General features: G+C 30.1%; 1 protein-coding gene across 2 annotated transcripts in view; it reads left to right on the top strand.

Moving 5' to 3' along the window:
* Positions 1 to 26,394, top strand: part of LOC118202491 (low-density lipoprotein receptor 2-like) — a 149,385-nt gene that overhangs the window by 55,318 nt on the left and 67,673 nt on the right. For both annotated transcript variants that reach the window (XM_085823854.1, XM_085823855.1), the window contains exons 4-11: positions 409 to 534; positions 9,092 to 9,208; positions 13,341 to 13,586; positions 16,697 to 16,816; positions 17,515 to 17,646; positions 18,169 to 18,288; positions 18,545 to 18,673; positions 23,762 to 23,933. In XM_085823854.1, coding sequence (XP_085679980.1) covers positions 409 to 534; positions 9,092 to 9,208; positions 13,341 to 13,586; positions 16,697 to 16,816; positions 17,515 to 17,646; positions 18,169 to 18,288; positions 18,545 to 18,673; positions 23,762 to 23,933 — 1,162 coding nt within the window. The remainder of the gene's footprint in view (positions 1 to 408; positions 535 to 9,091; positions 9,209 to 13,340; positions 13,587 to 16,696; positions 16,817 to 17,514; positions 17,647 to 18,168; positions 18,289 to 18,544; positions 18,674 to 23,761; positions 23,934 to 26,394) is intronic.

Here is a 26,394-nt window from a genome sequence, read left to right as displayed (position 1 = left end):
TGAATGTTAATACATAATTAAAAAAAGATGCTCATGCGTTGTAACCACAAATTTATTTTTAATGCTGCCAGTAGCATAAAATGTACCATAACTAGGCTTGTAAAATTACTAAATGTGCTTAAAAAATTATTGGTCAATATTTCTAATTTTCATATGAGTTCATGTGTTGCTAGTAAATTTATTCAAACATAAAGTATACCATAATTTTTTTTTTTTTTTTTTTTTGTGAAGGACAACTGCCATTGTAATGATTCTTATTTTATAGAAATTTTAGTGTCAACTTTTGAATAGTTTGTTATTTGCTTTTTCTAAAGGTAATCATATGATAATCATAATTGATGAGAAAATTTTTAATAATTTTTATACTTAGTTATTTATGATTATAATTGTGAATTTTTATTTATTTAGAAAATAAAACCTGCTCTCCTGATCAGTTCCATTGTGGATCCTCTTCTGCTTTATGTATACCAGTCACTTGGAGATGCGATGGTCAGGAAGACTGTCCCGATGGTTCTGATGAAAAAGATGACTGTCGTAAGTGCGGAAGTTGAATTGCTCATTTATAATTTGATTTATAATCTATTTGCTGATCACAAAAAAGGGGGAGGAATAAATTCCTTTATGTCACACATTACATATCAGAATTGCAAGTTGTTCATAAATTGCAGTTTGGCTGCTGTCGTCATATATGTAAGTATACTTGTGTGTATATGTATATATATACATAATAATTTATTTAATAAAGAAATGTTGATTATATTATCTCCTAATATAAATTTAGTAGAATGTATCAAAATAAATATTTCTTTAAATCCAATATCAACAGATTTACTAACCTATATGCTCTTCCCAAATTCCATAAAACATCATTAAATTTCAGATTCATAGCAAATGAATACAAAATTCATAGCAAAAAATTCAAAATTCATAGCTACAAAAAATGTAGTCTATTATTTTGAACTTCAGCTTAAAAATCTTTGTAAAATTATGTTCAACAATTGTAACACTAATTATAAATATTGCTGGATCATCCAAAATAACACTTCTGCCGTTAACACCATTCAGACTATTGACATACAAAACATTAACTGCTATGACTTTGAAAACTTATTTACCTCACTTCCATTAGAAGAAATCTATACTAGTCAATTAGATCTGCCTAAACTCTTCCCTGCTATACTCACGATTATGAACTTTAATAAATGGAAAACCTACCTAAAATGCACAATTTTTCATAACTACATTACATTTCAAAATCAACTTTTTAAGCAAGTCAGAGGACTCGCAATGGGCACACATTCAAGTACTTCCATCTGTAATCTCTTTTTATTTATCAAAGAATTCGAATTTTTTTGGAATTTGAATTTTGGAAGGAATAAGAATCCTTTCAAAAAATTTACAACCACAAGATTTAAATTACTACACGTACACTTACAGATACATAAATGATCTTATTACATTTAATAATTTTAATAAGATTGAAAACTCAAAAATTTATCCAGAATGCTAATCTGGATAAATCTGGATGCTAATCTCTTAATAAAACTAATCATTCACTAAATATCATCGACTATCTTGATCTTCAAATAATTAACTACAAAAAAATTCTACTATTTGACAAAAAAAAAAAAAGAGACTTCAATTTCAATACTAACAAATTAATAAATTGGACTTCCAACATCTCCAAGAAAGTTATTAGTAATACTATCTTAAATCAAATACAATGTATTAAAAATATTTGCACAGATACGATAGATATGCAACTCGAAATTGTGCTCCTTATTAAAATTCTCAAAAATAATCTAATACCTAATCGATTTATTAACCATTGTCTTAACAGAGCAGGTGTTAAATACTCTCTCTAAATCATTCAACTGATAGGGATATGAAAATTTGTTCCTAAACCTGAAAAAGCAGTATAAGTTGGATGAATATTAGTTGGAAGATTTCTACCTAGTGTAATTACAAAATTGTATATAATGTAAAATATCATTGTTTTCTAACTTTTCTTATGCTGTTACTAAAAAAAATGAACCCATTTCATACTCTGTAATCTGCTAAATAGCTCATTATCAGTGAAAATTACGATTTTCTTTTTTGTTCTGCCACGACAATTAGCCAGAAATTAATTAATAGTTAATATAATCAAAATTAACAGATGCATTTTCACTCGCATATGAATCCGCAACAGCCTCCCTCCCACATACCAAAAATAGCTTCTCAAAGGTTCACCGCCTGTAATAATTCAAAGCATCCTCACTGCTGATACTGGAATTTCGGATAGTATAACCTCCAACACCCCTTCTGAGTAAGAAACAGACGAGAACACATTACCAACATTTCAATAGAAAGAACGCAAGTTAATTCATATTCTGGCCTTTTTGTATTTCATGTACATTTCACTTTGTACATTTCATTGTATCTTATATATATAAATTTTTCAACTTTTATTTCATTAATTTTGCAAAGATAACATAGTTTGTTATGTTTCTTGTGTTTCTTATGTTGATTTCAATTATTTTGAGTTCAATTTCATAAGTCTAGTTAAGATTAACTACTGTTTTATATTTTTATAAAAATAGTTTTGAATTAGCATGCATGAGAGTGAGGGTGTCGGGGGACACTTTACTCAAGTGTCATGTAAATTTTACTATATTATTTGGCTATTCACTCAAGATTTTTAAAGAATCCATTGACTTAGTACTTAATTGGGCTTTAATATCTCAACTTTTCTAAAATTCCAATAACTTAACGGAACTTTAATTTTGGCCTTAACTAAATTTGCCAGTTTGGCATCACCGGTCTTACTTGAGTAAAAGACTAAACACCTTCACATTTATTAATTATTGTTCATTCAACGGGAGTTGGTTTGTTCTCCTTAAAGAGTCAACTAATTTCTGATCAATGACGATAATTACTTGGTTTATTAATTTTCTTTTTCAAAGTGTAAATTTCTATTTTTCATGATTTAAATTCAAGTACTTTTAAAAAATGTTTTGGAATTATTTTTTATGATTTAAATTCAAGTCCCCTTAAAATTTTTTTCATGATTTACATTAAAGTCCCTTTAAAAATTTTTTTTGGAATTAAATTTCATACTTCTGGGTTACTTAATTTTGATACATTCAACTAAATTTGTATTAGGAGATAATATAACAATATTTCTTCATTAAATAAACTAATATTATCTTACTTTGCAGCTATTGTGCAAGTATTAGAATTTTTTTCCCCCCTGATTTCAATGAATTTCAGTTCATTCAATATATATATATATATATATATATATATATATATATATATATTTTAAGCGCGAGCTTACTACGATTTCTAATTTGCTTGTTTTGCAGCATATTGCGCAAAATGTTTTCTAGACCAAATTGGTCATGCAGTGTTGTACTAACTGCCTTGCTTGTTATATATATATATATATATATATATATATACATATATACATATATACTTATGTACACTCACAAAACACATTTATATATATATATATATCAGGGGTGTTTGTGCTCCGGGGATTTTGAACTCCGATCCCCGGAGTCGTTCAAAAGGAAGTAGGAATAATAATGAATTATTTATTTTGATCCGGGTAATTTTGTTTGCTTTGAAAGCAGAAAATGCAAGGTCAGTGTGTGTGGTGAAAACTTTTCCTTTCTTTCTCCAAAGGCAGTGATAATGTGTGAAAAGGGGAAAAAAACTTCTTTTTTGTTCTTTCCTTATTGCGAGTTATGACTCATTCCCCCGGTTCTCGGACATTCTCTTCTGGATTCTTTTCGGCAAGTAGGCGCGGCAGAAAAAAAAGGGAAAGACTTTTCGATCAGATGTGCGATCACGTGACTCTGGGTTCAAAGGTCTTATCTCTCCTGGCGTGGCGCCAATAAGTAGAAAAGGGGGATTTTTTGCCATATTAGCTGTTTGTCATTGATCGCTTCTCAACTTTTTTTCTCCGCTGTGTAAAATTTTCGTTTCATTTATTGATGCACGTGTAAATTTTTCGTTTCGTTTATTGAAATATTTTTTATTTATGTACGCAAGAGAATTTCACTATGAAAGTTCTCGATATAAATAGTGAAATTATACAATTAAAAGAAGGTGTCCGGAATGCATTTAGGTGGAAGATTGAATGGAGAGATGGTAATGGGATATCATCGGCACATGGTGCAAGAAAATAAATGTTGCTGGACAAGCATATTGTGTTTTTTGTAACTCACTGCTGAAGTATGGTGGAGAAGGATTCAAGGCTTTCACAAACCATTCTAAAACTGTGATGCACATAAAATATTCAAAGTGCATTAGACATTCAATGACTTTAAGTAATTATGCTAATTCAAAAAATACTGATGACTTACTGGAGACTGATGCTCGGCCATTGGATATAGTGATAAGAAAAGCACGCCAAGAGGTATTAATAACTTCGTTTGTCGCCGAGAATTCTCTTTCTTTCAATGTAGCTCCCAATTTAATTGAACTCTGCAAACAGTTGAGCCACGATCAGACGGCACTAAACTCGTTGGAAATGTCCAGGACTACTGCATGTTATAAGATGAAATATGGGCTCGCAAAAACTATTAAGGAAAATATCATTAAAACTTTAAAGGAGACTGCATTTTCTCTAAATTTGGATGAAAGTACTAGCAATGCTCAAGAAAGTATACTGGCAATATTGGTGCAGTTTTATGGCAACAATCAAAATGAAGTTGTAGTTCATCATTTTGCATCTCTAAAGATGGAATCTTGCAATTCAGAAGCTGTTTTTAAAGCAGTTGTTAATACTATTGAAGATAATAATATTCCATGAGCAAACTTAATTAGTGTATTAATGGACTCGTGTAACACCATGCGTGGGAAAAAAAAGGGTGTTGAAACCAGACTACGATCAAACAAAGCACCCCACTTATTAGATATTGATTGTGACACACATGTCACACAGCTAATAACTGTGCAAAAAAATTTGCTTCATGTTTTGATAGATACTTAGAAGATTTGTTTGATGACATCTATTTTGATATGAAAAGCTGCAGTAAAAGAGAAAATTTTTTCAAAATCTGTGAATCCCTTGCCATTAAAAAACTTAAGCCCTTGAAGAGACCAGACCATAGGTGGGTGTACATTTTATGTGTTTTAGAAAGAATCAAAGATCTGTAGGATGCTCTTATTGCATTTTATTTTCACTACTTGGATAAAACTGATAAAGGGGATTATTTTTCTTATGTTGAAACTGTATACAATAAAAGAAATATTTCTGAAGCTCAGAAAAAATTGTTGATGGGGTGTATTCTTGCTTGCATTCCCAACAACTCACAAAGGATGCTTTAGCTCGGAAAAAAAGAATACTAAATGGGTTATTTGTTATGCAAAACAAAACTTTATTGCATATAGCATTATATTCAGCAGCATTACCAGAGTTCAACACATATATTAAATTATTTGAAACAAAAAAACCAATGCTTCATTTAATACATTCCAGTATTTATAAATTGATGGCAAAATTTTTCTCTTTTTTTGTGAAGCCAGAAAATATAGAGTGCACATCTTATAATGATTTATTAAAGGTTGATGTCACAAATCCAGAATTCCATCTACCTAGCAAAGTAATATTTACTGGTGCAGAAGCTTCCACTCTCCTGAAGAAATTATCAAAAAATCATCCAATAGCAAAAGAATTCCAAATTTCTCTGATGAAAGCTTATACTAATACAGCACAGCGTATGAAACAGAAATTACCCCTTAAAAATTCATATCTAATTAGTTTTACAGCATTAGATCCAGAGCTAAGAGGTAAAACCAGTACAATATTAGCTTTTGAAAAATTATCATCTTTTATGTCCCATATTTTTAGTGATAATGAAAAGTCAAAAGTAGAAGCTGAAATAAGGTTATACCAGAGTGATATTGATATCACCAAGAAATGCTCTACACATCTGATGAAAGTGGAAATCAAGTCAAGTGTACAATTGATAAATATTGGCCTAAAGTTTTTAATTTAAAAGATGATTTCACAAATGATTATAAGTATCCTACACTGGCTAAATTGGTCAAAGCCTGCCTTAGCTGTTTCCATGGCCCATTAGTGGAAAGTGCATTCAACTTAATGGATACACTTGTCTTTGACTATAGAACCTCTCTTAAGATTGATTCCCTAGATGCAGTGCAGACTATTAAATATGATTTAATGGCTTCTAAAGAAACCTCATGTGAAAAATATGGCTAAAAAATCCAATGACTGATCCAATTCACAAAGCTCTCTTACTGAATATGAACAGAAGTTGGAAAACATATCAAGAGGACTTAAAAACACGTATTTCAGATGAGTCACACATAAAAGTCTCTGAAAAACCTTCTACATTAGCAGAAAAGCAAACTGCTTCTATCTCTGCATGTGCAGTTTTTGAGGAAATTTCTTCAACTGTAAATGAGGAAAATAAAAGTCAACCTTCCTGCAATTATGAAGTTCACCACAAAAGAAAGACAAGCCCACAAACATCAGAAAATAATAAAAAAAAAAGCAGCAGAAATTAGATAATTTTTTTTAAAGAATTAATTCAGGTAATTTAAAATATTTACATAAAATGTAGTAGTTTATATGTTTGAAAATTTATGGTTATTAATTTTGCAAAAGAAGTAATTCATTGAACTTTTATAATTAGGTCATTCAATACTTCATAATTGTAATTTTTCATTTCTCTCCCCCCCTTCTTGAAACTCCAAAATGTCGGTAGTAAGTCCGTAAAAGTTTCAGGGGATTTTTTGGGGTCCCACAAACACCCCTGATATATGCAAAATATAAAACAAAAACCTTTCTAATAATAAATTAGCAATAGCTCTTTGACTCATGCTCCTCTCTTCATTCTAAAACAGCAAAGCAGTATAACTTTTCTAGGTACTATTCTGTTTTGAGGGTCGTAAAAAAATTGCAGCAAAAATGTATGCGCAAAAGCGCCAAATCTAGCAAACACGCGCATTTAACAGCGTGCCAAATCTAGCGTACGCGCTAATTTCGGATTGCGTAAGTTTATATAGTTCTATGTTTCTTAAGACACCATTGAAATACCATTGAAAGAGATACCATTGAAATAGTTTAATTTTTAATTCTTTTTCTGATATCCTATGAATTTAACAATTCAGGAATTGCCCATGATGAAAAGTCTGCGATAGAATTTTGGGAGAAGTGCAGAATCACCCACTGCTTGACGTGTTTTTAAGAATTGCACATACTTGGTATCCATGTACACATCGATTTATTTTCACTTAAAAAAAAATCCAAAAATTGCACAAAAATGGCACTGCGCACACCCTTGACTTTATCTATGTACACATCGACCTATTGTCACTTAAAAAGTAAAAGAAAATTGACAAAAATCCAATTGTTTTTACCCTTGTAAAAAGCGGCAAACAAATAAGTGGGCAATTCTGCACTTTACCGAGAATGTTTTCAAAGAAAAGGCATCATTCGTTATAGAAAGTTAAGTTTGAACAACCAACAAGATGGCATTATGCTTTAGAGATAACTCGGTAGCGAAATATTATATGAAATTAACCTTTCATCTAAATTAAAACATCAATATTAGATAGTTATTTACTACTATGCTTACTTTCTTGCGTTAGGGTTGTTGCAATTACTTTTGGCAGCACTGGCATCAACAATAGTTTGGCGATTTTTTACAGCCCTCGAAACCCAATAGTACCCTTTTCTAATATAATCCTTATTTCCTGTAATTCTGAAAACGATCCATAATCTGATCTCTGTTGCAGAATTATTCCTGGTATGCAGTGAAATATTAACCCAGTATCCAAATATTAATCTGTTATTCCCTCACTTCAGGGCCCTTTTTTGTCTTTTCACTTCTTGTTACTTGCAAAACTTAATATCATCTGCTTGGTTTCCTTGATTATTTCAGAAGTGTGATATGTCATAGATAAATCCTGATGTGTCTTATGAACTGTTTGTGATCCTGATGTATATATGTGTCTTCCTCTTTCTGTTGTAAATAAAAGAGACATACTTACTAACTGGGAGTAAAAAATATATATATATATATATACATTTTGTGTAATAAATCATTTGTTTTTAATTTTGGTCTGAATGAAAATGATATTAAAAACAATATGCTTTTATGAAAAAAGTGTATTATCATTTATTGCAAAAAGATATGTTGAGGCATATATAAGTCTCCGTTAAAACGTTATTAACATTTTACTTTCAAGTTACTTCAAAACATCTTTCAAAATATAACTTACCAGTATGGATTCACTCTTTTAAAATAATTCTACTTTAATTAAACTTAGGAGATAATATAATCAATTAATCAATATTGTTTAGAAAATAAATTATTATTAACTAACTTTGCAGCAATTGCGCACGTAGTAGTAACTTGTTTTCGCACTAAATGAATTTAAGATAAATATAACAAAATAGAAACAAAATTTTAAAATGTGCATAATAATATATTGTGGGAATTATTTAATGATGTTCAGATTTGATTTATTGATGTGCACTATAAATAAATTTATCAGTAAAAGATGTGGAGATGGAAGTGAAGTTAATAAAAATAAATGTGCCAAGATTTTCCAAATAGAATTTTTCTCCCTTATAATAATTATTTTAATTTTCTTTCTTTCATTTTTTTTCTTTTTCTTTTTTCTTTCTTTCTTTTTATCGTCTAAGTGGTTGATGATGGAATAGAAATAAAGAAATATAAGAATCTGAATTATACTTAATGCAAGTTCTTATAATTTGATGAGTGAGAATTCTCATCAAACACAATTCAAAAGCTCTAAAAGTATGTTTGATCTGAAATTACATGCAACTTTAATTCTTGCTTTAATAAGGATTTTGGCTTCTAATTATTTCCAATGTCAATATGATAATGAGTCTCATATTTCATTCATGAAAGTATTTTTCCTTTTTTTCTATTTTTTTGTGATTTAAAAAAAATTATTTAATTATTTTATGAGTAATATCACATACTGGCTCACAACTTGCTAAAAAACTGTTTGATGCAAATGGATTACTGGTGTATGTAATTATATAGAGGAATTATTTTATGGGATATTGCATAAAATATGAAACTTTTTTTGGTTTCAGGACAAATAACATGTACAGAAGAAGAATTTACCTGTGATAATAATAAATGCATAACACGCCGCTGGCTCTGTGATCAAGATAATGACTGTGGAGATTTCAGCGATGAAAAATCATGTCGTAAGGATGTTTGAAATTTTATTACAGTACAGAGTCCAAAATCCGGATGTCCATTATCCGGAATGATCTAAAATCCGGACCTCAAAGCCATAAACTTTTTTTTTTTTTTTTTGATATGCTTTGTGCATGTGCATCTGATTTTTCCTTCCATAATAAAACGGGTGGAGATTTTTCACTTAAAAATTCCAATTCTTAATTTCACTTAGGCACTAAATAAAATACATCGTTATGAAAAAACAATCATGTAAGCATAAATTTGTGAGATTAATAATTTGGCTCCGTAGCTGAATATCTATTTGGCATACACCTCAAACAGAAACATTCTCTTATTTTATATTCCTGACACCGACCTGGCGAGTTATTATTTATTATATTTTGCTTTCAACATCACATGTCTACCAATACATGACAGCTTCAGTAATAATTCATGCAGTGATGTCTAAACTTTTTTTTTATATTAGTAATTGAATAACAAGAGTAAGGCAACCTTTTCTGCTAACATTACGCTTGGCGATGATTATAGATTTTTTAAATGCTCTAAGAGTTGACGAGGAAAAATTCAACAAAAATTTCTTTTCATATGCTAAAAATAGATTTTGTTAATGAAACTCATAGGCCAAAAGATTACATTTAGTGCTATTTTAATTAAGAATAACTGATACGTTATTTACCATAAACTCAGAAGCGGCGGCAGAATTTAGGGAAGACACAATTTTTAGAATTTGGGGAAGCACCGAGTGGCAAAATTAAGGGATGAGATGTTTTTTATAATTGGGGTGGGTGGGTGGGTGGGGAAGCACTGTGATCCAAAGTTTAGGCACGGCGAAAATTTAGAACTTACGAAAGCGCTTTGTAGCTGTGGAAATTATTTTGATTAATTAATAGATGATGTGCCTTCTGAATTTCTATATACGCTGCACCGGCAGCTTGATAGAAGAATGTTTAGATGTTTCGCACACTTTAGGAACACTTCAGCTCCTATTTAAAAGATTTCGATTTTTTATTGTGAAAGTATATAGATTTGTGTGATAGTTGAACCACCATGTTTTAATTAATGATCTATAAATATTGAACATATTAAAAGTTACATTTTAAAAGGGATTGATGTCGATTTATAGTAATCTTATAATATTTTGAAACAGTAGCAGAATTTAGAGACTGCCCCAGGCGGTATCTAGCACCAGGTCTAAATAAAGCCTTAAGTATATGTGAGAGTTTATTTATTCAGGACTTAGATTAGTTTTAAGCATGTGCAAGAAATAAATGTAGGTATAGTAACTAACTAATACAATTCAGGCTTCATTCAGTATGCAATAAGAGCAAGACAAAATTTAGCGGAACAACTTGGCTTTCGTCACCAATCTTGTGATATGCAGCCAATAATGTATAACGGATGCTAATAAGCTAGGCTAAAATTATCTTAAATGATTCTAAGGCATTTCAGTTAATGTAGCAGACTGCGCTGCTCCTTAATCTTCTAATTTGATCCAGCTTATTATTTTTTGCAGACTGTTATTATTACAGCAATTTTATAAAAATTAAGCTTGAACTTTCAATTATATCGAAAAGAGTTTCCAGTTCTGGAGCTGCCAAAGGATCTGCAAAGCGAAACCGTGTTTCGATGTCCATTAAACAAAAAGTGGAATTGCTGCAAAAAATGGATAAAGGCATATCTGTCTCAAAATTATGCATGGAGTATGGCATTGGAAAGTCAAATGTATATGACATAAGAAAAAGGAACTTTTTGAATTTTTTATGGAAGCAACTTAAACAACTTACATTGAAAGAAATGTTTAATAAAGTAAACAAATAAATATTAAGCTTTTTTTTTTTTTTTTTTTTGTGTGTGTGTGTAAATTTTGGTACTCTTTAGAACATAATTGTTCTTTATTTCATAAATTATGATTTCATATTTTTAACTGTATAATTTCTGCATGCCATCTTACCAAATTTAAATTGATGATCTATTATCCGGGAAAACCCCAAATCCGGAATCGCCGAAGTCCCGATGAGTACGGATTTTGGACTTTGTACTGTATTTGGTTTATTTTTCATGATAATGATTTTACACTGTATGATGTTGCTAATTGTGAACATAAACTTGGATTACTTTTCACCACAATCATCTCTCTTATTTTCAAATGAAAATGTCATACATCAAGTGAATGTTCATGTGTTTTTTAGCTTGTAGTTTTTAGTTATATTCATATATATCATGAGATTTTTTTAAATAGTAATATAGCTGATGGCATGGTATCAACAATTTAATCAAAATAATGCACATTTTGTGGGTAATATATTTTGCAACAAATATGAGATTTAATGTTATGAAAATTATTTTAATATTATATATGTATGGTATAAATAGGAAAAAATAGAAAAATGGTATTCTATCCTTGACTAACTCTTTGGGCATTCTGTGTTATTGTTTAATAACGTCATTCATTCAAGCAGAGTTTCGTGGTACACCTGTGCAGATAGCTGATTTCTCATTGCTAATGCTTTTTCATGCTATTTCTGTGACTTTTTTGAAGAGTTTTATATAATGAAATATTATGAAATAAATATTAAAAAAATGGTACTTTCTGATTATCTGCATCACTATTGAAAAGTCATGAACTTGTTGGCAATCTTGTTGAGCATTAGCAAACTCACTAGCAGCTAATTTTTTGCTAAGCTAATGGGACAAAAGCAAGAGCCATTTTGAAAATGGTGATACTCTAAGAATTCTTAAAAATAGCAATCAGTTAAAATTAAAAGAGCAAGAAACATTGATAATAAGTGAAACTGGTGACCATTTTTGAGAAATCTCTGTGATTTTTTTACGATGCTTTCTCTTCTTTATGCAGTGATCAATTTTTGCTAAAAAAATGCAGAATAACACAAATTCAGCATTGTGTGCTGATCTAGCAATAGTGTGAAGTGACACATACTACATACATAATGACATATAAAGTGAACACATACATAATGACATATAAAGTGAACAGCTGTTGTAAATTTGATACCTCTGTCTTCAAATCAATTTCCAACTCACATTCTAACACTTTGCTTGCAATTTGTCACATTGCATTTTTATTTTTATTTTTTTTTTTTAATTTGGTCATTTAAGAAGTAGAATTTAGGGAGTACAAATTTTTTGCATTCTTTTTACACTGCTTTTCCATTGTTGGAAACAATGCTACATTTCTTCAAAAATGCAATGCTTTCCTTTTCATTGGATGGCAATTTCCGCACTTTCTTTATGAATCATTATGAGAAAAACATACCTACTCTATGAAAAACGAAGTGCTAATCAGAAAAATTATGGTTGAATTTCAAAAGTGCAAATTCGCATATGCCTAAACAGATGTGCGTTATGCACACACCTGGATTGCCACATAAATACATTTTGACGACATTTTGAGTTGTTATATAACTATTTTGGCAATTTACTGCATTTCGTCATGAATACTTTTTTGTTAGGGGTGCAGATAATCAGAAAGTATAAAAAATTATTATTGTGGAAAAAAATGGTCACTCAATAGAATTCATTGACGAAATGTGGTTTTTAGTAGCTTTGGTTTTTTGTAACTGTGGCTAGTGACAGTGAAGAAGAAAGTGAGAGCGATGATGGAATTTATGGCAAGTACAAATTCACAAAAAGTATGAGAAGTGTTGTGGAAGAAGGAGAAGACTAATTATGTGGAGCCTCCTTTTCTTGGAAGAGAATATCTATGTGATAAGATATTAGTCATGGAAGCTCCCCATTATTGATAAAAGATTTATGTGCTTAAAATTCGTTTATAAATTCAGTTTCTTGTTTATAATTCCTACGGTGCTAGTAGAAGTGAGAGATGAATTATTAATGAATGTACATTATAATTCCAAATATCAGCCAGCAATAAATAATTTATTAAGCATAGTAAAATAAAAACATATTTTTATTAATATTTTCCTATCTTTGGCAAGTCTTTTTTTAATAGCATATATATTTTTCTGCCCAAATAAAAGTTCATGAGTTAAAAAAGGAGTTTTATATTGAATACTAATCATTCTTGTGAATTAGGTGATCGAATTTATTTATGCTGTTAATAAAAAATGGAAATTTATTAAAAATTAGTTAAATTTTAAAAAAGTGTATTTTTTCTAGCAAATGCAACTTGTTCCTCTTCCGAGTTCTTGTGTTCAAATGGTAAGTGCATACCGGACCGCTGGCGTTGCGATGGAGATGTAGATTGCATTGAAGATGGGTCAGATGAGCTGACCTGTCCAAAGGTGACATTGAGATCACCATGTGCAAGCAAAGAATTCACGTGTAAATCTAGGGACTGTATTCATCAGAGTTGGGTTTGTGATGGAGATGCAGATTGCCCGGACAGATCTGACGAAGCCAATTGTAAGCTATTTTCAGTCTGAATTTAGAATGCTATTAATAAATACACTGGAATTTTATTTATATTGTTAATAAATAAAATATTTTTACCATTTCATTTATTTTTTGTATGTCACCTGGTATTTGTGTATTAACCAATATTACTTCTAATGGATTCCTGAGAGTGGCAGCCTTCGGAGTAATCTGGATTGTTCTAGAAAGAGGCAACATGTTTTTAAAAAAAATGTTTGTTAACATTTTCTTTGTTGGAGATGGCTAAGAAAGGTTATTTTCTGTCATTATTACAAAATCAGCGAGTGCACTTATAGATAAAACATAGCAGGTGCCTCTCTGTGTCATTTTTGGGGTAACTCTTTCCATGGGAAAATTTTCTTACTTTTTATTATATTGCTGCATATTGCATTGTGCGGTACTTAGCCCATTAAATACACCACTAGAAAATGCTTTGTTGCCAAGTATGAAAAGTCACCATATGGTTTCGTGCCTAATCAAATCATAATAACCCTACACTATTTAATATGAAAAGAATATTGACATTCATGAAAAAACAGCAGAAAATAAAAGGTATTGTTAATCCCTAGTATTATTTTAATAAGTTTTGTAAATTTAAATTCAAGAAACAGTAATATAACACATCAATGATTTAAATGATTTAATTTCTTACAAGTTAAAATACAAAACTTAGGTTACATTTTAAATTGAAAATTAAAAGAAGCGAATCATTGTTGATTTCATAGAAAAGTCCCGATTAAGGGGAATTGGAATCTCTTCATGCAACCACCAAGAATTCATGAGGATGGTGTTTCATCATTTTGCATTTTAAAATAAAGTCTGTATTCAGATTTTAAATTTTTAAATAAATTTTATAAAACCTGCATTTAAATCTTAATCTAAATTTCACTTTACATATGTCCTAGGAGATAATTTTTTTCATATATTCTCTATTAACCCTTTGAGGCTCAGTGCATAAATTTTTTTTTTCCGAAAAAGTAACGTTACACATAGATAACTGGCCCCTAATACCATGTTATTTCATAGGAAAAAAAAAAAAAAAAAAAAAAAAAAAAAAAAAGCCAGGTAAACCTTGAAGGTAATTCATGACATGATGGGATACTGCTTGCCCCACTGCACATCTAGAGCAGTAAAATGGCATCTTTGCCTCAGCATAAATTCTCCTAACATGCTTATCTAAAGTGCTAGTTTTAGCAAACAAATGAAAATGCAAGATATAAAAAACGTTTTTGAATAATTATCTAGAAAATATTGAACATATTCGCAAAGTAAAAAATATTTTTTTCAAAAAAAAAAAATTACATAAATTTAAAAAAATCGCTCTCTGTACGATTTTTTAGATATTCTGTAATGATTTCATAATAGATTTGAAACAGAGAAGATTTTCACTCCAGTATTTTATTTGCTACAGGTTTGAAAAGGAAGGTATTTAGAAGGCTGTCATGTTTATTTACATTTCATCTCTCTTTCCTCTGCTTAGGATATTTTTCTACGGTGAATCACACTCATATATCCATTCAGTATTCAATGACATTTCATGTTACAGAGTTATATTTTCATTTCTTGCAGAAAAAATACTAAATATTTTTCAAGTTTTAACATTGTTACAATTTATTAAAAAATATAAATTTGCATTATCAGCATATAAAACGAACATGATACTTGAATTAAAAAAATATTTGAACGGTGTTGCCATCTAGTAGCAGCAATTCCTACATGCACGGTGGCAAAACAAACTATTTAAAAAGGACAAGTGAAGTAGAAATAAGAATACACATCCGAAAAGCTGTATCATCAGTCTTTGACATTTACTTTCCCAAGAGGAGGTCAGTAATTCAATGACAACACTTCTTTTCCTGCAGAATCTTTTTTGTTTCTGTACACTTAAAATTAACCAGTACCAGATTAATAAATAAATGAATATTTCTCAGCACCTTTGAAAATTTAAAGTGCCTCCTCCACAAGAAAAGTTTTCGCACCTCAGTTTTCATAAAAATGTTAGTATGTAATCATACATACTTGGTCCCACCTTTTAATTTCAACCATTCTTAATTAATATATATGAATTCAAATAATATTTTCTTTTAGAAAAGGAAACTTTTACATAAAAATATTCATTCTAAGACCAAAAGTTGTTGTTTGGACGATTTAAATCGCATTAGAAATAATAATAATAAAAAAATAAAAAAAAAAAAAAAACCTGCTTCAAAATTAGACCTGCAAAGAATTTTTTTTAATATTATTTCCATGAATGAATACTAGTGCTGCCATCTGTTATACATATAGAGAACTAAAAAGTGTTATTGTATGTATTTGAAATGGAATTTTGCAGCTTTCATCTGGGAGATAAAAACTGATAAAAAAGGTGGGACGCCAGCCTGTCAAAGCATTAAATTAAATTTTTAAGCTTTGGAGCGATAATGGACGATTTTAGTTTTTAAGTCCTTTTAAAATAAATTTTGAAATTCATTAATTTTAAAGTTTTTCTTCTCATATTTCTTTATGCACACACATACTTCCATTGCATGTAATATATATATATATATACAGAGAGAGAGAGAGTTAAATTACAGTAAATAATGTAAAAGGAACTTAAAAATTAATTCGGTACTAAGTGCTGCAAAGATTTAATTAATAAATAATGTAAATAATAATTATAACTAAACAGGCAAAAGAAATTGAGCAAAAAAATAATGATATTGCAATTACTAAAATTATAAAAATTACAAAAATTAAAATGGGACTGCCAGTTAAAAAAAAAATGGCAAAACAAACTATTTAAAAAGGACAAGTGAAGTAGAAATAAGAATACACATCCGAAAAGCTGTATTATCAGTCTTTGACATTTACTTTCCCAAGAGGAGGTCAGTAATTCAATGACAACACTTCTTTTCCTGCAGAATCTTTTTTATTTCTGTACACTTAAAATTAACCAAAGTACCAGATTAATAAATAAATGAATATTTCTCAGCACCTTTGAAAGTTTAAAGTGCCTCCTCCACAAGAAAAGTTTTCGCACCTCAGTTTTCATAAAAATGTTAGTATGTAATCATATGGATAGTTTTATTATGTAATCACATGGATAAATTTTACTATGATAGGTACCATTACATGCCGTCAAGATCAGTTCCAGTGTCATAATAAACAGTGTATACATGGAACATTACAGTGTAATTCTGTGAAAGACTGTGAAGATGGATCAGATGAAGAAAATTGCAAAAGTAAGATTTTGCCTTTTAAAACTGATTTATTTATAGCATCCTGACTTTAAGTTCTTCAACTGCAGATATATCTGTTTGTTTTTTATGTAATGCAGAATCTTGTCTCGAACAATTTTTTGTTTAACTTATTTACTTTTGGAGAAGGGGAGAGAGTTATTCTTTTAAGCATCATAAATAAAAGTGCATATTTCAAGGAAGACCATGGCAGTAGAAGAATTATAGATGAAATCACAATTTAGAACATGATTTTAAATAAAATAGTAAAACTGGCAACTATTTTTGGGGATGCAGCTAATAAGAAAGTATCGTTGGTTCTAAAAATATAATAGTTGTTTTAATTTTAAAAATGAATGAGTAGTTCAGGCAAAACACAATGTACTTTTTGAAGTATTTTCCATTTTTCATAGTAGTTTAGGTGTATTGGTATCCTCTTAATGTGAATGCAGATGTACTTTTTCCCAAACATATCTGTAGTGTCATGAAATTTGGTTAGTTTACCTTCTAACACTGAGTTTAATTAATGATTGAATCAATTATAAATTTATTTTGTTTGCTGAGTTTAATTATTAATGTTCATTGGTTATCAGATTCATATTTAATACTCACATATAATTCAAATTAAGTTCCCTCCCTTTTGAAATGAGATGCTGATGTGATTTGCAATTTCTTAATTTTTCATCTGTCAAATTTCATTATAGCTCAAATTCCAGTGAGCTGTGATCCAATGAAGCATTTTGACTGCGGCGACAAGCACTGCATTCCCATTGAGCTGGCCTGCAATCAGAAAAATGACTGCGGAAACTGGGAAGACGAACCACGGGACAAATGCTGTGAGCAAATTTAGATAGCTTTAAATAGTATTGCTTCTTTGTTGCTTATGTTAGCAGTGCTGCACATATTGAAGTGTTTTTTAAAATGGTTCAGAAATTGTGTGCAATAAAACCAATATTAGTACAAATTAGTCAAATAAATCAATGTGATGCGTAATTAGTGTATCACTATTAAGACAAAACAGTGTTGCATTTTCTGTGTGTAATGATGTATTAGATAGTTGCAGTTTTTAAAATGTCTACTTACAAATCTTTTGAACTGTAATGTATAGCTTCTTCTGATATTGAAGTTAGGCCTTCTTTAGGCTAATTCTTTGCTTGAAAAGTGTTTCTTGTACAACATATTTTTAACCTGTTCTGAAACTTGTAATATTATTGATGCCATTACTGAATTTCATCAAATTCTTTCCTGTCATTTTCAGGGTATCAGGTGTTATATGTGTTCTTAAATGCCTGCTAATTTTAGATTTCTAAATGCGATGAATAAGGTTTTTAAATAATTGTTCTTAATTTTTGTTTTAGTCATCAATGAGTGCCCGGTAAATAATGGGGGCTGTTCCCAGAAGTGTGTCGATGATCTTATCGGCTTTCACTGCGAGTGTCACCCAGGTTATAAACTGTTTGATAATCAAACTTGTGAAGGTAAATTGAAACTTCTTATATCTAGTTATTTTTTGTCATAGGTTGTTTTTAGGGCTATGGTACCTCTTGCAAAGTATGTGTATAATCTCTGAAGTCATTGAAGTTTTTTTTTTTTTTTTTATTTTATTTTATTTTTGTTTTTACCATTTGTTTATTTAAACATAAATATGTTAGAAAACATAAATAACTGTTAAGAATAAGTTTGGTAAATTAAAAAGTGTGTATCAGTTTTTAACATGTTTAAAAAAATTCATAGATATTGATGAATGCGAAATACCGGGTTCTTGTTCTCAACTCTGCAACAACACAAAAGGAGGCTTCAAGTGCTCTTGCCTTGAAGGCTACAGCATTGAACCATTTAACCACCATCGTTGCAAGGCACAACGTAAGTTTTTTTCTTTTCTCTTCATTCATATATTTATATTTATAAATAATTGTACATCAGCATTCTAAGAATAATATCACATTTACGACAGTGGCAAAAAAGCTTGTTATAGTATTATTCTTCCAAAAATCTTTAATGAAAGGATTTAAAATACATCTGTAATTGGTAGAAGGTAGTTATATACGAGAACTGGAACTTTAATAATTGCCCCTAGACTTTGATCTTAGCCAAAATGTGTGATCTATTTACAACTGGTGCAAATGATATGATAATTTTTGCAAAACTTTTATTTTCCTTGATGTAGTCACCAACGTTCATAGTAGGCAATTCTCCCAATCTTATGCTTTCCCAAAGAGCGGTAAAGAGCGCTAAATACTGGGAGTCGAACTGGGGGTGATCCTCAGCAAACATGCAGGCTGCATAATTAGGTTTTATGTTTTCCTCCATGTGTAATGGGAATATAAGGCAGTTTTCCTTAGTTCACCATGAAAGCATTTCGCTCCTTAGGCAAATAGTTGTATCATCCTGTGCTATATTTGAATAATCCTCTTAATTTTACTGTGAGATTCCCATTTTTCTTCACTTCTTCTGATTCATCTGCTTCTCAAATCTTCCATTTTTTTAATTTTTAGCCTTTATTAAGCAATGTATTTTTCAGCAATGAATGAAATTTATCAGATTAATGAAATTTAAATTGTGTAAATTGCATTCCACCATGCCACAGCTTTCAGCATAGTTTTGCTGATTCAATTTTATTTGATCTGAACTTTTTAAATCCAGTGTAGACATTTGTAGAACTTTAAATGAAGATTCAAGCAATATTTATTCAGTTACTATTTGTATTTAATTTATTTTTACATCAATATATGGTACATTAATAAGTATCTACAGAATAGTTCATGTACATTAAATATTAATATTATTTTATTCATGTTTAAGAATACTTTGATAAATAAAAGCTTCCCTTCCCTACTCTGGATTTTCTTATGTCAAAGTTTAAGGAAACTACAAAATGAAACTAGAACATATAATTCAGAATATTCAATTAATTATTGATATATTTTATACCAATAATCATACAGATAATTGAATAATCTGAATCAGGCATTATAAAATGAATTTGAGTCAATTTGGAAAACCTCTTGGAAACTCCCTATTTTTGCACAAGACCCCCCCTAATTTTTTCTATTTCGAGGTTGGGAGATATGTCTATTTAAAAAAAAAAAAAAAAAAAAAAAAAAAAAAAAATCAGAATTATTTTTCCAAATAGCTCTAGTGAGAAAATTCAAAAAGAGTGTATTAAATATTTAATTAATAGAAGGCAGTAACATACGAGGGCTGGTACTTTAACAATTGACACTCTTTATTTACAACTGGTACAAAAAACATTGTATTTTTTATAAAATTTTTCTTCTTTGATGTAGTCACAAGACTTATTACTAATAATACGAAATCTCCTTTGATGTTGCTTACCATTGTTGTGTGCAAGACATAGCTGACAATGTAGAAAAATATGTATAGCAACAACTTTTTTGTTGATAGTTGGGATGGAGTGGTCTTACCTCTTGATTCTCTGAAGCAGATCATGAATGAATGTCACTGAGTGGTTCCTTTGTCTTAGAAATTAAATCTTATTTATGAGAGCTCTATCCATGGAATATAGTAGATGGTAAAACACTTCTCATCCTTATTGAGTAAACAAATGAGCCACAGATTAACACCGTTTGCTCAAGCATTGTCCTGTAAAGTAATAATATAATTCTGCAGGAAATGTGATTGTTATTTTCACAACTCTGTTTAAAGTTCGAGAAATGAAAGGTATACTTCCTGAAGTGGCCAGTATGCTTCATTGTTTTAACTACCAAATTTACTGCCTATTGTGTAATATGCAAATCTGAAATGTTCCGAAGGTGTATGCATTGGCTGTTCTGAAATGTTTCGGAAGGTGTATGCATTGGCTGCTGTAACAAAAGTGTCAAATGAAGAATAATAATACGTTTTGACTTTCCTTAAAATATGCCATCATAGTTGTATGTAACAATCATCTTAACTTTTTACACTGCTGGGGTTCAGATAAACTTTTCACTATGTTTAAATCAGTATGTTTAAATCTTCTACTTACTCCTAACGATCCTTCTTCATCAATCAATGAGTGCAAATTACTTACCTGACTCTGAACTTACTATGTTATTTTTAAGAATACAATTGTTTTCGCTAAGAAAGGAATGCTATTGTATTCATTTGATTAACATTCTCAGCTTTACTGATTTCTTCTATTGATAAGGTTGTTTCTCAGAAACCTGCAAATAAAGCTTAAAACTCAAACAAGTTTAGAATACAGTGGAACCTCGAGATACGAGTTTAATTCTTTCCAGCATTGAGCTTGTATAGCAAATTTCTTGTATCTAGAAACAAACTTTCCCATTGAAAATGCAGTTAATCTGTTCCATATCCCCAAAAATATCAACATAAAAAGCAATTTTTCTAATAAATAACACTGGTAAATAATAGAACAGTATTTTACCTTTATCATAGTTTCCGACACCAAACTTTTAACTGCTTCTTGTTAATTCACACCAACAACAGCTTCTCAACATCTTCTAGAGTTTTGGACGATGCTTAGAAGTAATGGTAACTCCTTTGGCTACATCAAGTTTCTTAATTTCTTTTCCTGGTTCTTCAGAATAGTGTAGATCGTCTATGTTGTTTAGGCCATAAGTCTTCGCCAATTCCATCATTCTTACACCGTGCTCATGTTTATCTATAATTTCTTTCTTAATTTCAATGGCCATGGCTTCTTTATTTTTCTTTGCAGCACTATCTAAGGCAACAATTCTTCTTGGAAGGCATTGCAAAATAGTTATTTCATGTTAAATGTAATAAACAATTGACTCACAAGCCTACAAACACATATATCAAAGAACTGTGGGTGATCCGACGAGGGGATTCCCATAGTCGAGATGGATCATGAAATGGCGGCATGCATACCAGCAGCCAGGCTCATTGTTTGTTACTCGTGTCAGTGCTCGTATTTAGAGACAATTTTTTTTGCTCATACTTTCCTCATTTCTCGAATTTCTCATATATAGAGCTGCTCATATCTTGAGGTTCCACTGTATTTATTACTTATAGGACAGTTCTATATCTCGCGTTCTACTGGGTCGATTGACAAAATTCAAATTGTGTTTTTCATGTCTTGAAAGTGTCACTTAGGATATAAATTAGATTTATATATAGTTTTTCTAACATAGGTATTTTGACACAAACTTGGACTTTTTTTTCTGAAATAACATACCAATTTTTTTCCATATTTCGATTCTACAACTCAAATTATGCTCAGATATTAAATTTTATAAAATTTGGCATGAAATTTACAGAAAAATCTAAAAACTTACATTGGCACAATTTTTTCAGTTTTCGTCAAGAATAGCGAACTTCTTAATATGTGGCAACCAATTTTCCTTTCCCTTCCATTATGCCGGAGAGGGAAAAAAAGGCACCTTGTTCCTACCTTTTTACATTGTGCGTGAGGGGAAAAAAGTCGCATCGTTTCTGCTTCCAGATAATTTTAGCAAAGTCTCTAAACCACATTTGATGTTTTATCGCTTTCAACAAATATGCCAAATTTCAAAACGCACCAATATATAAATTGACGTATATCTTTGGAAATTTTGAATAAAAAAACTGCAATTTTTTGCAGGTATGCTTAGAAATAAATACGTCTACTTTGATAGCAAAAATTTTATAGATTATAATTCAAAATTTTTTTTGAAAAATTTATAAAAATTATTTAAAAATACAAATTTTAAACTTAAATCATAAAAATGGGTGAATTTTATTTGGAATGAACCTAACTTTTGAAATATGAAAAGAAGAATCAAACAAGTTTAATAAAAAAAGAGAGATTAATAAATATATACCATAAGTCAATTAACATGAGGTGCTAAAATCTTGAGAGCTAATTTTTTAAAAACTACGCATGCAATTTTTACAAAACTTGGCAGTGTGGCATAATTTGAGTCATAGAATCGAAACATGAAAAAAAAATTGGTATGATATTTAAAAAAAAGTTCAATTTTGTGTCAAAATACCTATGTTAGAATAGTCCTATACATAAATCTAGTACATATCCTAAGTCGTGCTTTTGAGACAAGTTGAATTTCGGCGATCAGCCCAGTGGAATGGGAGTATAGAACTGCTTTTTATTTATTTTTTTTTGGGCATAGTGTAGATACAAGCCTCTCCCCCCAAAAAACCCCCACTCTTCTGCATTTATTTTAAATCCATTTTACAATCTGTTTTGGAAAGAAGAGTCCTTCATTCTTTCTGTCCATACGTACAGATATCACTAAAACAAAATTGTTAAAATTGATTTGAGAGCATTCAAAACGGATATTATTGTTGAAATGTGGTACCTGAAATTTTTTGCTCTTACTTACTTTGTATAAGGGAGTAAAAATGCAGCAGTTCTATCAAATGTTGAAACAAGGGTGTAGGCAGTCAAAGAGGACCCCGAGAAAATACTTGTTGGAAACTTTTCCTCAATTTTTATGCAAATTTTATATTTAGATAGTATGTGTTTCTGCAGTTTATAATGCCAGTTATTGCATATTGTATGTTTAGGTTTTGTGCCATTTATGTTGTATTTTAAATGTTCATATAATTTTATAAATTTTAACAATATTTTGAAAATTAATTGCATATAATTTTTTTCATATTTATACTCCCTATTAGAAAAGTATTAAATGTTCTTTGCTTCATGTAGAGCAGTGTTGTCAAAATTTACCATTTCAAATTTAGCATGTGGGAAAATTTACCTTTTTTGCTGAACAAAATTTAAAATATTTAATTCTAATTGTTTAAATTTACAAAGAGTTCCACTGAATTTGTTTATACTAATAAATATATAATAAATTTATATTTACTCTAGAGAGTATAGTTATATATTAAATAATTATTATCTATAATAATGAATTGAGTGAAAAAATTCATGCAAAGCATTTGATCTAAAATTTTGTCCATTTAGATAGTAAATGCAGGGGGGGATTATTGTCTATAAGTTTAAGTTATTTCTTATCATTTATGCAGAGGGACATGGTGCATTGCTCTTTGCCAATCGTCGAGATCTTCGCAAGATCGATCTGGAAACTTCGGAATACACATTAGTATCTAGTGGCCTTCGAAGTGCAGTGGCGATCGATTATGACTTTGCTAAAAGGATGGTCTTTTGGAGTGATGTTTTAGAAGAAAGAATATATAGGTATGGGAAAACTTTTGTTTTTACAAAATAAGTGATAATTAGACCACTCAAAATTTTGACACAAAATTGAACTTTTTTTAAAATATCATACCAATTTTTTTTTCATATTTCGATTCTATGACTCAAATTATGCCACACTGCCAAGTTTTGTAAAAATTGCATGCATAGTTTAAAAAAATTAGCTCTCAAGATTTTAGCACCTCAATGTTAATTGACTTATGGTATATATTTATTAATCTCTCTTTTTTATTAAACTTGTTTGATTCTTCTTTTCATATTTCAAAAGTTAGGTTCATTCCAAATAAAATTCACCCATTTTTATGATTTAATATTTTTAAATAATTTTTATAAATTTTTCAAAAAAAAAATCTGAATTATAATCTATGAAATTTTTGCTATCAAAGTAGACGTATTTATTTCTAAGCATACCTGCAGAAAATTGCAGTTTTTTTTATTCAAAATTTCCAAAGATATACATCAAAATTGTGTGAAGAAAGTGGCGAAAAACTTTATATCCTTCTGTTTTAGAATTATTATTTTTTAATTCAAAGAAAAGGTTTAAAACTTTTATATTTAAACAAAAGCATCCTTTATGTGGCACATTAATAAGTTTTATAGCTAGAAGTAACTTGATAGAATTTTTGATATTTTATGTTAAGTGAATATTCACACTGTGGTTAATAATCCAACTTTGATCTCCCATTAACTTATAGAGTAAGAGGGAAAGAACTTGACTGTAACTTAGGTCTGTTTAAAATTCCAAATGAGTTTAATCCTTGCTGAACATTTCTCTCCCCCTCAATATTCATATTGGGGGAGGGAGAAGAAGAGGATTTTCCTGATGCTTCTTTAAATCAGAAATTCAAATTAATAATAATATAAAGTATATTAATAAGGTGACTGAAGAAAAATTTGGTCAGAAATAACAAGGAATCTAATTAAATCCATGCCAGTCATATTTTAAAAGTTATTAGTAATCCAACAAACGATGATCATCAAGCTATCACATTTAAATAACTGAGAATGACAATTAATTACAATGAACGCACACATTAGCCTTAAGTTGGGACGAAAAAGCGTATCTACCACCTGAACAGTGAGTTTAAGTTTCAGAAGGCAAACATGCCTTCTCCCTCTGAGACTTTGCCAAGAGGCAATGGCATTCGCTCTGTTTAAAATAAAGCACTTGAATTCCACGAAAGCAGGAATTTTTTTGTTTGTATGCTCTAACGTTCATTCTTTTAGTGTTTCATGATCAAGTTTTCCTTTTAATAGAAAAATAATCATGGTATCACAATGTTCTACTGGCTGTTTAAGGATTTTCAATATATCAATACGCTGTTGTGTTGTATCAATTAATCTCCGCAAACCTGAAGCTGATTCATGTTTTAGAACAGGCTGTGAAATTAATTTATTTAACACTAATTTATTGTTATTTCTACTTTCATAACGTTCAGTAAGTGCTTTCCATGTCTTTTCATAATTCCCGTTTTAAATTTGAACTGATTGTAGTAAAACAGCAGCTTCACCTTTCACAGAAAGCTTAAAATATTGCAATTTTGGACTGTTACTTAATGTACTATTATTTCCAACACTGGCAAGAAATAAATCCTTAAATGATATCCAATCAACGTAATTAGAACTAAACACTGGCAGTTCTACGCGAGGAAGTTTTAAACCATTTACATTAGCATTTATTATATCTTGACGCAAATTAGTAAGTTTTCTTGATTCTTCCTTTAAATTAATTTTTAATACATCCAATTTAGAAAACAATTCACACATTTCTATTTCATACTTATGAAACTCTGCGTCAGAACACCAAGAATGTTGTTGCTTAAACTGTTCACTTCAACACTCAATGCACCAACATCATTTTCGTACACTTCAATGACAGAAAAAAAAATTTCTTGATTTTGTAAACTATTCGCTTGTGAAATTAAATGAGTCAACTTACCTTTAATGATTCGCTTTTGCTCTAAAATAGACTCCATATTCCGGCTGCTATTCTCACAATACAAACAAAAATAATTCGTTTTCCTTGCATGAAATGTCCTTCTATTTCAGAACGTTCAAAATGTCTTGTCACATCATCCAAAGTATAGCGCTGGCTAACAGACCATGCATAGTGGATGGAAAGTAGACACAGATGTTCGTTATTGTGTTTGTTGGCCGTGAGAAGAACAAATTCATACAATAGATATAGTTCGGCGCTTGCAGGCGCTCTCTTGCAGAGAACAAAATCAATATTTACATAAGGCCCGAACAGTAATTGTCGCGCCACTATCGAACTCCATGAGAGGTAAGTTTCTCTATTACGGAATGGCAACGAGAGAGATTGTTGTTCTAAAGATGGATGATCGAACTGCGTTGTAACGATCATTTTTGAGGATGTTGCGTACTGTAAAATGAACTTATTACACTGTGTTAAATAGCATTAAAATGCTATATATTAAAAGAT

This window comes from Stegodyphus dumicola, chromosome 9 (genome assembly GCF_044657685.1).
Source record: "Stegodyphus dumicola isolate Sdum_Otavi_A_Nest chromosome 9, ASM4465768v1".
NCBI lineage: Eukaryota > Metazoa > Arthropoda > Arachnida > Araneae > Eresidae > Stegodyphus > Stegodyphus dumicola.
Note: the sequence above shows the minus strand (reverse complement) of the source record. Positions and strands in the feature narration are given on the sequence as shown.